Source organism: Rousettus aegyptiacus, unplaced genomic scaffold (assembly GCF_014176215.1).
Source record: "Rousettus aegyptiacus isolate mRouAeg1 unplaced genomic scaffold, mRouAeg1.p scaffold_m13_p_7, whole genome shotgun sequence".
Lineage (NCBI taxonomy): Eukaryota > Metazoa > Chordata > Mammalia > Chiroptera > Pteropodidae > Rousettus > Rousettus aegyptiacus.
Genome location: NW_023416310.1, coordinates 109,528,516 through 109,546,694, shown reverse-complemented (window position 1 = coordinate 109,546,694; position 18,179 = coordinate 109,528,516). Strand labels below are relative to the sequence as shown.

The window sequence follows — 18,179 nt, the reverse complement described above, 5'->3', positions numbered from 1 at the left end:
TGTGTTTCTGAGGTTTTTTTGTTTGTTTTTCTGTTTGTTTGTTTTGGTCAGGTTTTCAGGATTTTCCTTCTAGTTCTTCTCGTTTTATGTTATGTACTTCATTTCTGAAACTTTGGTATGTAGTTACCATTACAAATATGTAACAGGATAGTTATATATATAAAGTAGTCCATTTTCTTATGTTTGTGACTTATCTCTATTTCTCTTTGTGATTTTGGATCTTTGAATCCTGTTCTTTTCTGTTATTGTCTCGATTTGTCCCTACATATGCTAAACCTTCATTACTATCTTGCTGTAGCAAATCCCTTCTTATTGTTTAAGCTTATAATACACTGTTCTTAATAATGGTTCCACTACTCTGCTTCTATCTTCCTGTTAGTCCTTGTTCTCATAGTTATGCTTTTCTTTTTGTTGTTATTTAGTTTTAGGTAAGTTGACCCCTTTCAATATTTCCTGTAATGCAGGTCTCATAGTGGAAAATTCCATCAATTTTTGTATATCTGGAAAGGTCTATTTCTCCTTCATATCTAAAGGAGATCTTTGTTGTATACATTATTCTTGGCTAGTAGTTCCCTTCATTTAATAGTTTGAATATTTGATTCCACTCCTTTCTGGCTTGTAAAGTTTGTGCTGAGAAGTCCGATGATAATTTAATGGGTTATCCTTTATAGGTTTTGGTCTTCTTGTCCCCGGCTGCCTTGAGAATTCTTTATTTGTCATTAATTTTTGATAATTTTAATATAATGTGTCAGTGAAGGCTTTTTCAAATTGAGATATTTTGGTGTTCTGTTGACTGCTTCATTTACAAGTCCCAGTTCATTCCTTAGATTTGGGAAATTCTCGTAGCTTGTTTGTCTATAATTGTTTTCTGATCCCTGCACCTTTTCCTCTCCATCGGGAATACCCATTATTCTTATGTTTTCTTTCCTGAGGGTATCAGCTAGTTCTTGAATTTCTCTTTCATTATTTTTTATTCTTCAGTCTCTCTCTTCTTCCTTCTGATTTATTTTTAGATTTCTGTCTTCGATATCACATTTTGTCAACTCTATTTCCCAAGCTTGTTATTTCATTCTTCATCTCTTAGTGTGTTCGTCATCACCTGACATTCTATTTGGTTCTCTTTTAGGATTTCAATCTCCTTGCTAAAAAATTCATTCTGCTGATTTAGTTTTTTCTTAAATTCCTGGAGTTGTTGATATAAATTATTTTGGATGTCATTAAGTTTTTTCAGAAGAACCATCCTGAATTCTCTGTCATTTAAGTCACATATTTCTAGGTCTTCAAGTTTATTTTCTGGAGATTTTCCTCTTTCTTTCTGCCTTGTCACCTTGGTTGTTCAAGGTGTTTAATGAACTATTTCTCCACCTGGGCATTAACAAAAGTGTATTCTGCTTTTGTTTGTTTGTTTTAGAAAGATCTCTCCCCCCCACACATTTTATGTAAATATAATAGACAATTAGTTGCCCATATTTTCATTGTACAATTCAGAGTTTTTTCAATTACTGTTGGCATACAATAATATATTAGTTTCAGTTGTACAGCATAGTGATTAGACCTTAAGTGATCACCCCACTAAATCTAGTACCCCTCTTCTTTCTTATATATTTATTACAATATTGTTGACTATTTTCTTTATGCTATACATATCTCCATGACTATTTTGGAACTACCCATCTGTATTTCTTAATTTCATCAACATACCCCAAAAAGCCTTCCTCTCTAGTAGCCCTCAAAATATTCTCTGTATCTATGAGTTTGTTTCCATTTTTGTTGTTGTTGTTTATTTTGTTCTTTAGATTTTATAAGTATGTAAAATGAAATAGTATTTGTATTTATATGACATACTTCATTAGGACAATACTCTCTAGGTTCATCAAGGCAATATCTTTTTTAATCTCTTCCCTTTGAGTTAGTTGTGTGTGTGATTTTTTAATCTGAACTGAATCTCTTGTAGGCAATATATGTAGGGGTCTTGTATTCTTATCCATTCAGCCACCTTATCCTTTGGTTGGGGCACTTAATTCTTTTCCATTTGAGGCAGTCATTTATAGATATGTAGTTATTACCATTTTTTATTCATGATTTTGATACTTTATTTTTATTCTTAAAGAATTCCCTCCAAAATTTTCTGTAATAGTGGCATAGTACTAATGAATTCCTTTAGTTTACTTTTGTCTGGGAAGCTTTTTATCTGTCCTTCAACTCTAAATGATATCTTTGTTGGATAAAGCACTCTTGGTTGTAGGTCCTGGGTTTTCATCATGTTGAATATTTCATGCCAAGCCCTTCTGTCTTGCATAGTTTCTTTTGAGAAATCAGCTACCAGTCTTATAGGTGCTCCCTTGTTAGAAACTAATTGCTTTTCTCTTGCTGCTTTTAAGATTCTCTCTTTGTGCTTAATCTTTGATATTTTAATTATAATGTGTCTTGGTGTTGGCCTCTTTGGGTTCCTCTTTCTTGGGGCTGTATGCCTATTTCTTTCACGAGGTTAGGGAAGTTTTCAATCATTATTTCTCAAATAGCTTTTCAACTTCTTGTTCTCCTTCCCCTCCTTCAGGTACCCCTATTACATGGATGTTTTACTCTTAATTTTGTCCCAAAGACTCTTTAAATTATTATTATATTTTTGGCTTCTTTTTTTTTCTTGCCATTCTGTTTGGGTGCCCTTGGCTTCCTCACCCTTTATACTGGTGGTTTGATCCTATTTTTCATCCACTCTTTTAATTCCCTCTAATATGCTCTTCATCTCAGATAATGTGTTCTTCATTTATGACCGGTTCCTTTTCATAATTTCCATTTCCGTTTTTATGATTTTTTGTCTCTTTGTTAAAGTTCTCACTAAGTTCATCTACTCTTACCCTAAGTTCATTGAGCATATTTATAAGCAGTGTTTTGAACTCTGCATCTGTTAGATTCCTTGATTCTGTTATTTCCGGATCTCTGTTTTGTTCTCTCATATGGTTTATGTTTCTTTGTCTTCCTATTTTGGCTGCTTTTCTTTGTCTGTTTCTATGTGTTAAGCTCCTAAGTCTCTCAGTCTTATTAGCATGGCTTTATGTAGTGTTCAGAGGCACAGTCCTGAAAGGGGTTCAGCAGTGGGCCAAATTTCATCCCAGCCTATGTCCCTCCAGGGCCATCTGTTAAGATTCAGCAAGGAATTACAGATGCCATGCTTATGGTAGTCTCAGAAACCACAACAGAAATTGAGGTCAGTTGCCACTAATGTGGGTCATGGAGCTTGCTCTGCAAATTGCACAGGACTCACCAAGGACACAGCTGAATACGGCTTAGATAGGGCTGTGAGTTGGGGGAGATGGAGTTTCGGGGAATCCTACAGGTGGAACAACCTCCATTATCTAGTTCGATGACATCTCAGCTATGGCTGCACTTAGTATGCACACTGGAAGATGGGTGGGCTCCACAGAGGAACAATGAGTACTACCAGTGCTTCTGCCTGGAGAAACCCTCACCTCCAGCCCTCACTCCAACAACGCAGTATCTCCCTGTAAATTCCTGGTGTCCCCCAAGCAGCTGACCATGTGCTGATGTTCAGAGCGAGTGAGTTGATCAGTGCAGAAATCCGGTCGCGGACAGGACCTCCTTAAGAGGAATCTGCAGCTGCCTGCTGCCTCTGCCATAACCTCTGTTATACTCAGCTGCTTAAGACTAGGCAGGCTTGCACCTTGCCCAGTCCTACCTCCTCCCATTTTAGGGCAATTTCTTATTTCTCTCTTAGTTGTAGGACTTGTTCATCTAGACCCCAGGTGACTCTGTTTGCTGTTTGTTCCATGTTCCCATTACAACTTTGATGTGGCCATAAGAGCAAATGACACATCCTCTATCATCTATGTCATTTTGACTTCTATAAAGGCCTCTCTTTAGCCTATTACTATGAAGGCATTTTTCTTTTGGTTTCCAGTAGGTGACATCTAAGCCTCTTGGATTCCTGCTTTACATAAAACCTCAATAATGCCTTCTTATTTCTTATAAATATTCAGTCACAATTGCCACCTTCAGTCTCAGTCTCTGTCAGGGTCAGCGACAGTTTCGGTAGCATTTGCTTAAATTCCCCTGGGGCCCCGAAGTGTTCTTCAGTCTTGGAGGATATTAGGAGAGGGGGTGCCTTGGAGGATATTGGGTTGGAAGATGGGGGCTGTGGTTTGGCCCTGCATTTTGCAGCTGCAGCGGGTAATAATAAGTTGTTGTTTCTCTACCTTCCCCACTTGCTTTGCTTTATGCCCTGACCCCTGGGCACTGCTGCTGCATGGAGCTCACAGCTCTCCTAGGCAAGGTTGTTCAAGGAACCCACTGCATCTTTTCCCTTCCCTCTTTTCCTGCAAGGAGTTCCAACTGCAAGAGGCAGCTTCTTTGTTTCTCCCAGTCTACAACTCAACTTCCACAGCTCCGACCTGTGGTAGACCCTATTTGTAGACCATTTACGATAACATGCTTCTGTGTAGATTAGTGTTATTTGTTGAGTTTTAGATATTCGGCTTATTGTTATTTCAAGGGGAGAGATCTTGGGATATCTCTCACTCTGCCATGCTTCTGATGTCACTCTAGACCATTTGGCAAGTATATTTCTGGGTGACTAAATGTTTTGACCACTACAAACACATCTACCTATATGCACATGTATGTATGCACTCACAATTACAGTTCTTTTGGGGCACTTGATATTAAATCACTATTTTAATAACAAATATTAGAAGCAGTTGTTTATATAACAAGGCCATGCTAGAATGTTGATAAATTGTGTATATGTTTACATAAGTAAATGACTATTTCTCTTTTTTTCAAAAGCAGGGGAAAGAAGATGTAGACAGATTAGAACATTCGTTCATCTCAGCAAACTATCTAATTTTTACTCATCTCACACCTTACTTTATGATATATCCCTTGTGTTGTTTTATATATTCATCTATTTTCTCCAAAACTAGAGTAGGAACTCTTGAGAGTCTCCACCTCAAGTAGGAGAAGTGAAGGGCTCTGATACATACAGAAAACTTATCATGTTTCAGGGCTTGAAATAAGCTTTCATCGACCCTTCTCTCATTTCTTTTTCATCACTTCATCAAATTACATAGCTATTTTTCACAGCTGAGAGTCAGTAAAAATTTAATGATTTGCCAGTGTTCATTTTTACATGTATGATACACTAGATGTGATTTACAGGGAACCTGGATAGCTTCATACCTTCTTTAACCTGTTAGTTCTAAGCAATAAACAAGCACAGAAACCAAAATCTAGAAGAAAATGTGCCAATAGTTAAAACAGAATATTGAGTTCTCTGAAATTAATTGTGTCTCTCATCACGAAGAAAAGGCTTGAGGAGGTTTTTATTTTCACCAAGTGTATGGTCTTCCTTTGGGGCTTAAATACTGTGGTTGCTCTCTATGGACCTTATTAGGATATCTCAGTGCTATCCTCTGATCTGAGACAGCAGATGTTCTCTGATTGCTTTACCCACTCAATGATGTGACCCAAGTAGTACACAACATCCTTTTTCCAAGAATTTCCTCTTTTCTGTTTGGTGGATAAGAATTCTATTGTTTTGGCAACTGTCTAATCTGTCAGTGAGTTACATTGTCAAGAGTTAAAGCCACATTTTGGGTTACACAATAGCTAGTAATACCTGAGGCTTTAGCAATCATCGGGCATGCTACAGCCCAAAGATGCTGAGAGCTCACAAAAGGGGATGAACAAAGCCTGGAGGCATCAGTACTACTGAAATACTTCTTATTCCACTTACCTCCACTAAACAAGGCAAAAACTATATATTGTATTGGGAAAGTTATATTTGGGAGAAAGTGATGTAATCCTGCAATGTTAGAGACTGCTCCTTGCTGTTTACTGTTCCAGCAAGAAAGAGAGTACCCTTCAGCAGTGAGTCAGTTTCAGTGAGGTGTGATGTGAAGAGATAGGAGCAGGCAAGTAATATCACAGGAAGATCAGAGTGGCCAGTGGCTAGCAGTGTCAGGAATATTGCCAGCCTGGTACTGAGGAAAGAGAGTGTGAACAGAACTAGAAGCATTGCGTACAGAGTGGTGGCCCTTGATGGAGATTGCAGTTACTCTCCAAACCCAGCTTGGTGAAAACAGCTTTTTTCCCTCTTACTTCTGACCTCCTGGTGCCTTTCACTGGCCCAATTCAACAGGAAGACAGAGACAAGGGAGTTGGGGTGATGCAGTCTGAAGATAAGACCACACAGCAGGAAAAGGCAGGGTCAAACAGACTCTGGTGGCAGTGACTCTTAGCATCTAGATGCTTCTTGTCCCAAGACCACTGTCATAGATCTGTGATGGACTGTGAAGCAGATGTCTGGACCTGAACATTTAACATGGCTCTTCTCCAAGCTGTGCATGCCAGAGTCTCAGAGCTACCTGGTCTCCTCCTTCTCTCTCTTCTCTCAGACATTCTGGAAACATGTCCAGAATTGAGCTCCTTTCCTCAGCTAATGTGCTTTCATTCAACTCAGACTTCCTCTGCCTCCTACGTTGAATGTACTTCCATTCTCACTGGCTCTGGATAACTTGCCCACACTGGTCACTAACTGTCTCCTATCACTGCTATTAACCATAATAGCCCCATCACTATCCCTTCAATATCCATGCCCACTTCTACCCAAGTCTTTTCTTTTACTATTCTTTTGATGGAACAACTTTTCTCTGAAATGTGGTGCTCCTCCTGTACTCATTACAGTCTCTGCTCAAATGTTCCTTAATCAGAGATGCCCTCCCTGATCGACTACATGGAGTAGCACCATCCCTCTCCACATTTCTTCCCTGTTTTTCTTAAGAGCACTTATCAGTATGTGACATATTGAATATTTACTTTTATCCCATGTCTTCAGCTATCATGTAAGCTCCATGAGGAGATGCTTTTCCTTTCTTCACTGCTCTAGACCCAGTGCCTAAACCAGTGTCTGCCATAGGAGGCTTTCAATATATTTCTTGAATGATTAAGCAAACAGCAGTCTCTCCCGTCATATCTTTTTGAACATGTTAGAGACCTTTCTTAGACTGAAATGTAGCTGGGAGAATGCAGTTCTGACCAGAGAGACCAGGAGCTGGAGCTTGGGGTATGCTGATGCCTACTCATAGCTCAATAAGAAAACATTTAGTTGCCACCACAATACCACTTTATTCTAACCTGATTTTCTCTTCTTAAACCTGAAACTTAACTACTGGAAGGCATGTTCATAAATCATTGCAAGAAGCAAGACCTTGACTAACCACTCATGTTCTGTAGGAATCTTTCCCATGTAGATTTATATGGTTTTAACTTTAAATATGTAAGTTATAGAATTGGTGATTATGATTTCAACTTTCTGAATTGCCAATAATGTCTCAACTAATTACTTGAGGTGAGATAATTATCCTTATATCCAGTTGTGTCTGGAGTTAGAGAAGCATTTGAAAACTAGAGGAATTTGTCTTCCACTACCTCCTATCTCCTGCCTGCCTCAATTCAACATCCCTCTTTTATTTTTAGTATCTCTGAGCTCTAGAAATGCCAGTTACTCTGCATTCCTTTTCATAAAAACCAAATTTTTCTATATCATATTCACACATTCTAGTTTTCAGTTTCAAATATTATTTATTTACTTACAAAATTTTCTTTTCATTTTGTATTTATTAATGTGGTTAATTTTATATAACTATCTATTAAAAAGATTTGAGTTGTTCTACAACAAAAAAAAAGCACATAAGAGAATTGTTAAATTAGAGAAAGAAAATTAAAAATCATGAATAAGATAATGGGAAGAAATAAAGAATTATGATTTAATTCAAATGAAATCAGGATTTTCTTGAATGACTGCATACCTAACTATTTTTATTCAATTATTCCTCCTTAGAGGATTAAGTCATTTCATACAAAAATACTCCTCTAGAAATAGTGGGTCACAAAAACATATCCAAAGTCCAAGACAAGTGCTTTCCCTGTGATCCATCTGGAAAACTATTTGCTGTGAACTTTACATGGTTAAAATGCTTATGACTTCCATATAAATTATGTAATGGCTAGGTAGGGAGCCAGATGAGAGAAAGAGAAATTAAGGAGATTGTTTTATAAATTATGTAAATGTCTAACCAATATACTGTATACTCAAAACTAATAAAATTAAATTTAAAAAATAGAACAATTAAAACTTCCAAACATAAGTAGCATGCTTTATTAATACATATTTTTAAATTGTACACTTCATCTAGAACTATCCTTCCTCATTATTTCTTCCTTCCTTCTCAATGTCGTGTTCCAAACATAACCTTATCTGTGTACCCTCCTTGTAGTCCAAGAGTGGGTGGCAACAGCCCCATTAGAGTATCCATTACATGACACCCTCCCCTTACTCAAGATGGCTAACATCATTTTCATTCTTGAGGGAAGGTGTGTATTATTATAGCATTAATCCCACCCCCTCTGCTGGCATGTAGATATAGGGGGCCACCAGACCTGAGTTTCTATCAACCTGTCTAGCACTTTTTGCTTTTTCCTAATGATTCCCTCTTATCCCCACCCCATCACACTTGCAGGTCCACACAACCCATTTCCAGTGGCTTTTCTGTACAAGGGACCCATCTTGGCTCTTACTGCAGACTTTTCTAAAATCTTTCAAAGATTGGCAAAACCCAAGCAGCTTCTGGCCTTGGCATACCCCATACCTCTTGTTGAGCAACTCAAGTACAGCACTAGCGGCAGCCAGCCTTGATTCACGGATTGGCCTCTTTGAAGCACTGCCAAGCTCATCATGGAAGGAAGATATCTTCAGATTGCTTGGTGAGTCTTGCTTGGTGCCCACTGGGAAGGGGATAGGCTGTGGCTAAACTTAGCCTGTGGCAAAGACCATCTCATCTTAGGCCCAACCCATAATACCACATGGGACTGCATACAAAGACGATGCACCCAAAGGACAGACTTGGCAGTCACCAGACTTCTGTCACAGCAAATCTTGATCCATTGGCTCAGCCCCTCACTGGCTGGTTCTCACAACCAATCGGACCTAGGATCCATCTCGCCTATTGATATGCATACAGCAACCAAGGCTCCACTACAACAGGAAGGCACACACAACCCCTACAAGGGACACACCTAGAGCACCTGGCTCAAGTGACTAGAAAAGAATGTGCGTCTGAACCCCAGAGGACATCTACTACATAAGCCCACTCTAGTAAAACCAGTTGACACAGCAATCCTACCTAATACATAGAAACAAACCCAGGGAGGTAGCCAAAATGGGGAGACAAAGAAACATATCTCAAATGAAAGAACAAAACAAAGCTCAAGAAAAATAATTCACTAAAATGGAGACAAGCAATCTACCAGATGCAGAAGTGAAAATACTGGTTATAAGGATGCTCAATGAACTTAGGAGAAGAGTAGATAACTTCAGTGAGAAATTTAACAAAGAGATAGAAAACATAAAGATAGAGATAAAAAAAAAAACATAAAACAGAACCAGTCAGAAATGAAAAACACAGTAGCTGAAATAAAAAAATACATTAGAGGGAATTGACAGTAGTTAGATGAAGCAGAGAATAGAATCATTTGATATAGAAGATAGGGTAGTAAAAAACACCCAATCAAAACAGCAACAAGAATAAATAACTCAAAAATTAGGATAGTTTAAGAGGCCTCTGGAACAACATCAAGCATAACAACATTCATATCATAGGGGTACCAGAGGAGAAGAGAGACAACAAGGAATCAAAAACCTCTTAGAAAAAATAATGATTAAAACTTCCCTAATCTGGTGAAGGAAATAGATGTACAAGCTCAGGAAGTGCAGAGAGTCCCAAAGAAGATGAAACCAAAAAGGCACATGCCAAGACATATTATAATTAAAATATCAAAGGTCAAAGACAAAAAAAAAATTTTAAAGCAGCAAGAGAGAGGCTCGGACAAGGAAGCTCCCATTAGACTGTCAGCTGATTTCTCAACAGAAACTTTACAGGCCAGAAGGGATTGGCAGGGAACATTCAAAGTGATGAAAAGCAAGAACCTACAACCGAGATTACTTTACCCAGCAAAGCTATCATTTAAAATAGTAGGACAGATAAGAAACTTCCCAGATAAGAAAAAGTTAGAGGAGTTTATCAACACCAAACTAATATTACAAGAAATGTTAGAGGGACTTCTTTAAGGGGAAGAAGAAAAAAAAAATACGTTAAAAATATGAAAAATAAAATAAGAATAATTACATATCTATCAACAACTACTTTAAATGTAAACAGATCAAATGTTCCAATCAACAGACAGGGTGGGTGAATGAATAAAAAAAAAAACAAGACGTTTATGTATGCTGCCTACAAGAAACTCATTTCAGATTGAAAGACACACAGACTGAAAGTAAAGAAATAGAAAAGGATATTTTATCAAAATGGATATTTTAAAAAGCTAGATAAGCAATGCTTATACCAGACAAAATAGATTTTAAAACGAAAGGTAAAATAAGAAACAAAGAAGTCCCCAGTAATAGAACTTCTGGGTATTTATCTGAACAAACCCAAAACATATGAATCCATATGTTCATTGCAGCATTATTTAAAACAGCCATGATATGGAGGCAACCTGGGTGTCTATTATTAGGTAAATGGATAAGAAGAGGTGGTACATGTATACAATGGAATATTTTTCAGCCATAAAAAGAATGAAGTCTTGTCATTTGCAACAACATAGAGCACCTAGAGGGTATTATGCTGAATTGAGTGTCACACAGAGAAAGACAAACGCCATATAATTTAATTTATATGTGAAATCTAAAGAACAAAACAAATAAACAAACCAAAACCAAACGCATAGATACAGAGAATATATTTATGGTTGCCAGTTTGGAGGGCCATTGGGAGGCTGGATGAAAAAGGAAAAAGGATTACGAAGTACAAATTGGTAGTTACAAAGTAGTCATGGAAATGTAAAGTACAGCATAAAAAATATAGTCAATAACACTGTAATAACTATGTATGGTGTCAGATTGGTACTAGATTTATTGGAGTGATCACTTCACTTTATAAAACATATAAATATCTAATTGTCTTGTACACCTGCACCAAATATAACATTGTATGCCAACTGTAATTAACTTTTTAACTATAAAAAAAATTAGTACTTTTTGAGTGTTTCTTATTCACTGAAAAACTGGGTTTTTTTCTCTATGACATTTATCATTAAAAAATACTTGTAATTAGTTCCTAGTGTTCTCGCCATTTATATTGAATATGTTCCATTTTTGACCTACAAAACATTTTGGAAACACCTATAATGCATCTTGATTAAAATTTTATTCTATGTCATAAATATTTTGTTAGTCATATTTTATCACACAAACTATCTCTTTTTACTATTTTATCTTCTCACATCTGTGTGTTCAGAACTTTAAAATTATAAAGAAAAGTTTATTCTCTATCAATTTCTAAAATAGCATTAATTTCTTCCAGCTACATTAATCCATCCTATAGATACATTATAAAAAGATGAGTAAATTTAAGCCAAATAAATTATTTTGCAAAGCTGGTCTAGAAAAGTAACTATATCAGTAAATAAATGAGTGGTCCCCATCCTCTGGTAATTGAGAATCACTTAAAATGCTGCCAGTCAGATTCCTGAGCTTCATACAACAGGTTCTAATTCTGTTGGGCTAAAATGAGCACAGAGCTACTTTGTGGATATGAATAATGAGGAAGGCAAGCCACTAACACAAGTGATCAGAGAGCCACTTATTGGAAGCACTGACATAAATTTGAAGACTTTTCACTTGTATAGGATCAAGGGAAATTCATAGTCTTTTTAAGTAGAACAAAGCAACACTGAAAAATTTAATCAATTCTCAATAATCTATCATCGTGCCCATTAATTTAACCAGCGAATGCTTCTGAGGTATCACCTGTGTGCCAGGGTATGTTCTTCATTCTATGAGTACAGACACTGACCTTTCTCCCATGGAACTAACAGGAAGTTTAGAAAATGTTAGAGTCCACATGGTCATCAAATAGAAATAGTGTAGAGGAGGGATGGGCATAGTCCATTGTCCTGTAGCAGCATATTGTCTAGGAAAATTGGACAGAAAGTCTAAGATAAAGACAGGAAAAGACTTTAAACATTTTTTTTAATTTCTGCACATGCAAAAAAAGTTGCAACTCAGTAAGATTAGTTGACTCTTCCAAATTACTATAGGAGGTATGTTTTAACTCACAAAATACCCCTTTGCTAGTACATCTCTGAGTTGCTTATATCTGATAGTGGGATTTCTGTCCTCTACCTAGAGGATGGACACTTCTCCATCAACTTTTTTAGGGCACTTACAACTTCCTTGTTTCTGAGACTGTAGACAAGAGGGTTCAGGAGAGGGGTGAGGACAGTTCCAAACAGAAAGAGACCCTGATTTAACTTTGGAGTCTCAGCAGAGCCAGGTCTCATGTATATGCACATAAATGGACCAAAATAGAGACCCACCACACAGATGTGAGAGGAACAGGTGGCCAGAGCCTTGTTCCTGCCTTCTGGAGAGTTCATTCGGAATACAGCAAGGAAGATGTAAACATAGGAGGACAAGATGAGAGATAAGGGCAGCAGCAAAACAAGGATGCTTGTCACAACCACTGCCTTCTCATAGGCCGAGATGTCCTCACAGACAATCCTAAGGACAGCCATGACTTCACAAAAGAAATGAGGGATCTCTCTAGAGCTGCAGATGTGAAAATGCAAGGTGAAAGCAGTATGGCCCAAGGAAGTCAGTGCCCCTCCAGCCCAAGACATGGCAATCAGCCTCAAGCAAACCCTAGGACTGATGATGACTGAGTACCGGAGGGGATTACAGATGGCCACATAGCGATCAAAGCACATGACAGTTATAAGGATGCATTCTGCAATGCCCACAGTCAGGGAGAAGAATACTTGAGTCCCACAAGCCAGGAATGAGATGCCTTGCTGTCCAGAGAAGAAGTTGGCTGCCATCTTGGGGACAATGCTAGAGGTCAAAGTCAAATCCATTACGGACAGCTGACTAAGCAGGAAGTACATGGGGGTATGGAGCTTGGAATCCAACCAAATGAGGAGGATCAGCAGAGCATTGCCAGTAAAGCTGGCCATGTAGATCAGGAGAATGATGAAAACCATTGCTGTGATGTTTCTAAATTCTGGAAAGAAGCCCAGGAGGGTAAAATCCATGAGTTTTGTGTCATTCCTTCTCCACATGACAGTGGTGACAACAGACAGAGAAGAGATTTGTAAAAATTGTCATAGTAGTAAAGCAGTTTCTTGTTAAAGTTTGTAAAAACACAAAATTATAATAACAATGGCAAACATAAAAATATTCAATCATATCACTTGTCTTGTTGGGAATAGCCAATCATACACTGCTAGTAGGAATGTAAATTGACACAGCCACTATGAAAAATGGTATGGAGTTTTCCCAAAAAACTAAGAATAAAATTTACCATATGACCAATATTCCCTTTTCTGTGCATCCATCAAAAAATCGAAAAACATTTATCTGTTAAGATATATGCACTCGATGTTTACTGTAGCATTATTCATGGTGACCAAGATGTGAAAACAATTGAAGTGCCCTTCAATAGATAATTGGATAAAGAAGGTGTGGTACATATATACAATGGAATATTACTCAACCGTAAGAAAAGATAAAATACTGTTATTTGTGACAACATGTATGGATCTTAACATGATCATGCTAAGTGAATTAAGTCAGACAGAAAACTCTTGAGAATAATGTGATTTAACTCATATGTGTTATATAAAACTGAAAGCAACAATTGAAGACAAACACTCATGGACATAGATGACAGTTTAGTGGTTACCAGAGGAAAAGGAAAATGGAAAGAGCTGAATTATAGTAAAGAGGGTCAAATAAATGGTAACAGAAGGAAATTTGACTTTGGGTGATGAACACACAATTGAATATGTAGATGATATATTATTAGATTGTACACTTGAAACCTATATAAGTTTATTAATCAATATCTTCCCCAATAAATTTGATTTAAAAGGATTTTAAAAATTTATCCTTGACCACTTGAATCAATTTGTAATATTTTTTATATTATTTGTTCATGCTCTAGTATATGTAGGAAACCAGTTGTACATATTATAATGCATTCCAGTAACTTTACTGCATGAAAGACATTTGCATATATTAACACTGAATTTATGCATATTTCCAGGTCAAAGATTATAGACTTCATTCTGGCCATGGGAAACCATTGCTAATATAACATATAAAAAAGATTTTTCAAATTTTAAAATGTTCCTGGTTTACAGGATCTGGTCGAGATGGCAGAGTAGGTAAACACTGCATTTGCCTCCTCCCATGACTGCATTAAAATTACAAATAAATTATAAAACAGCCAACCTGGAGAACCATTTGAAGACTAGCTGAAGAGAAATACTGTAATTAAGGATGTAAAGAGGAGGCCACATAGAGACTTATAGGAGAGATGGAGATGCAAAATAAGCTGGCTCCACAACCACATGTGGTGGTTGAGAACTGGGAGGGATATCTGAGCTGTGGAGATCTCTCCAAGAAGGTGAAGGGCTACAGCCCAACACCAGGGTTCCTTAGCCAAGAATTTTAGTGCCAGGAAAAGGAGCTCCCACAATATCTGGTTGTAAAAATCAGCAGCGATTTTAAATGTCCAGGTGAGAGGAAAGGCAGCTGGAAACCCAGACATTCCCTTAATGTGCTTGCATACAGACCCACTCACTTCCAGGCACTGACCCTGGGCTCTAGTAAAGGGACAGCAGCTAAGGAGGTGCCAGAGACATACAAGGAAAGACTGAGTTGTGTCACTTCGGGGCCAAAGCTAGAGGGACAACTCCCATCGTCTTTTTGTTGAGTCCCTGTCCTGTGCAGCCTACAGGTGAAGCACCATCTTGCCTGCATTGAGCCCTCCATCCATATAACCAAATGTGACTGCATCGGCCTAGTGAAATCAATTGGTTCCATCCTGGTGACTCCCTAAGATTCTACCCCACCCAACTCCAACATTGCCGAAGGCCTGTTTGTGGATAGGCAACCAGCCCCACCTGGAGCTCTCAGAAGGATCCTTCAGAAGCAATCAACAGGCCTTGGCTCAGACACCACTGGAGTCACTTTCAGTGGCAGGCAAAAAATCCTAGCCCGAGCTTCATTACTTCTTCAACAAATTTCAGGGGTCTGCAGGCCTAGGGCGGGTATCAGTTAGCCTTGGCATTATCTGAGACTCTTGTGGGTACCCACAGGCTACCACTGGCATGAAATCTGAATCTGTAATAACCTGGAGAACACAACTTGCCCAACCCTGGTGACTCCTTCAGATCTCGTCCCATCTAATTTGCATGCTACATAAGACTCTTTTAGATGCTGAGCCTAAAAGGCAGCTGGCAGGGAGTCTCAGGTCTTGAGATGTCCTAGGCCTTTTGATGACCTTCTCTAGGCCCAGTACCTGTGGCAGTCGGCATCAGTTCACAGTATGGCCTCTCCCACATGCCTCCGGATCCAACACAGGAAGTAACCAACTGCAGATAACTTTGTAGATTCTACCAGGTAACACTGAACCAGTCACAAGTAGTGGCTGACCTTGATTTGCATGACAGCCTCTCCCAGAGGCCCCAGAAACAACACACCTGAAGCCTGTCGTTAGACACAGCAGAGCACCAATTGATTAGCTATACAAGCGGCATAGACAAAGGTTGGTCTGAACAGGCACACAAGTGCGCTGGGACAAGTCCCACTCCAAAAGTTTAGCATCCACACAGCAGCTCATTGCTGTAGGCATGGCCAGTCCTCATAGCCAGTCAGCCAGTGAGTCAATTTTACCTACTGATATGCCAACAACAATTGAGGCTAAACTACAAAGGAGGGCACATACAATCCATGCAAGGGACACTACTGGAGTACCTAGTACAGGTGATCACAGAGACTGCACCACTGGGCATTCCAGGGCACCTATACATTAAAGCCACCAGACCAACACTGAAAGACACAGCAGACCTACCTAGTTCAATGATACAAACACAGAGAGACAGCCAAAATAAGAAAACAAAGAAACATTACTCAAATGAAAGGACAGGAGAAAACTCCAGAAAAAGAACTAAATTAAGTGAAAGAGAGAAACGTACCAGATATATAGTTCAAAACACTGGTTTTAAGGATGCTTAATAAACTTAAGAGAGGAGTAGATGACCTCAGTGAGAACTTCTACAAAAAAATAGTAAGGAAAAAAAAGACATAGAAACCATAAAAAGTACCATTCTGAAATAAAGAATATAATAACTTAAATGAAGAATACCCTAGGATAAACAACAATAGATGAGATGAAGCAGAGGATTAAATCAGCAATTTGGAAAACAAGGTAACAGTAAACACCTAATCTGATCAGCGAAAAGAAAAATAAATGTGTAGTGCCAGATGGGTACTAGTCAGGAGGATCACTTCATAAATTAGATAAATGCTTAATCGTTGTGCCGTATACCTGAAACTAATTAAAAATGAGGATAGATTAAGGGGCCTCTGGGACAAAAATCAAGAATAATTAAATTTATATCATAAAAATACCAGAAGGAGAAGAGAAAGAGCAAGGGATTGAAAACCTATTTGAAGAAATAATGATGGAAAACTTTCCTATCCTGATGAAAAAAACGATGGACATAAAATTTCAGAAAGTACATAGAGTGCCAAACAGGATGAACCAAAAGAGGTCCACACCAAGATACATCGTAATTAAAATGCCAAGGTTAAAGACAAAAAGGAAATCATAAAAGCAGCTAGCAAAAGGCAGCTAGTTATTTACAAGAGAGCTCCCATAAGACTGTCTGCTGATTTCTCAACTGAAAATTTGTAGGCCAGAAGAAACTGGCATGAAATATTCAAAGTGATGAAAACAAGGACCTACCTACCCAGCAAGGCTATCAATTAAAATTGAAAGTGATATTAAGAGCTTTCCAGACAGGAAAAAGTTAAATTTATCACCACTAAGCTAGTATTGCAAGATATGTTAAAGGGTCCTCTTTTATGTAAAAAAAAAAAAAAAAAAAAAAAGAGGGGGAAACACAAAGAAACATACGTGAATAAAATGGCAATAACTATGTACTTATCAATAATCACTTTAAATGTAAATGGGTTAAATGATTCAATAAAAAGGCATTGGGTAGCTGAATGGATAAGGAAATAAGACCCATACATACGCTGTCTAAAAGAGACTAATGTCAGATGGAAAGACACACACAGACTGAAAGTAAAGAGATAAAAAATAATATTTCACATAAATAGAAATGAAAAAAACTAGGGAAGCAAAACTTAAATCAGACAAAATAGACTTTTAGACAAAGGCTAGGAGACCGAAAATATAATGGTGTAGATGAGAGAGGCTCTGTTCATCCATCTGGCGACCAAATCAAAGTTGTGATGGAAACAAGGAGCAGCAACAAGGAAAAATTTCCTGGTATCTAAATGAATAAGCCACAAAAATAGGGAGAAATACAAGAAATCACCCTGCAATGGCAAAAGGTAGGACGGGGCGAGGACCCAGGGCTCCCTGGTCTCGAGCAGCTGAGTGAGACAGAAGCTGAGGCAGTGGTAGTGGAAGAAGCCTCTTAAAGGGGCTGCATCCACAAGTGGATTTTTACGATGCCGGACTTGCTCGTTGTGAGCACCAGTGATGATTCTGCTGCATGCAGTGGGCACCAGGGACTTACAGGAAGAAACTCTTGGAGTGAGGACACTAGTGAGACTCGCTCTGTACAGAAGTGCCAGCAGTATCCATTGTTCACTGTTGAACCCTCCCCTTCCCAGTGTGCAGACAGAGCGCAACCATAGCCATGAAGTCATCAAACTGGATAACAGAGGTCACTCTGCCCAGAGGATTCCCTGAAACCCCTCCTCCCCCAACTCACAGCCCTACCCGAGCCATATCCAGGTATAGTGGCAGTGAGTCAGATGCTCTTTGCTGAGCAATGCCTAGACTCACATTGAAGGCAGCTGGCCTTGGTTTCTGGTGTGGCCTTTTGAGGCAACTATCAGCACAGCATCTATGGATTGTTTGCTGAATCTTAACAAGTGGCCCCAAAGGGGTAGAGGCTTGTACTAAGTTTGGCCTACAGCTAAACCCCTCTCAGGATTGTGGCACTGGACACCTACTTCACAAATCTACACTAATAAGACTGGGAGACTTAGGAGCTTTGCT

The 18,179-nt window shown here is 38.4% G+C and overlaps 1 protein-coding gene across 1 annotated transcript; it reads right to left on the bottom strand.

The window, feature by feature from the left end:
- Nucleotides 1–12,255: 12,255 nt before the first annotated feature.
- LOC107501878 (olfactory receptor 2M5-like) lies at nt 12,256–13,194 on the bottom strand. The gene has a single exon (XM_016128453.2). The coding sequence runs from the start codon at nt 13,192–13,194 to the stop codon at nt 12,256–12,258; it is 939 nt and encodes a 312-aa protein (XP_015983939.2).
- Nucleotides 13,195–18,179: the final 4,985 nt, after the last annotated feature.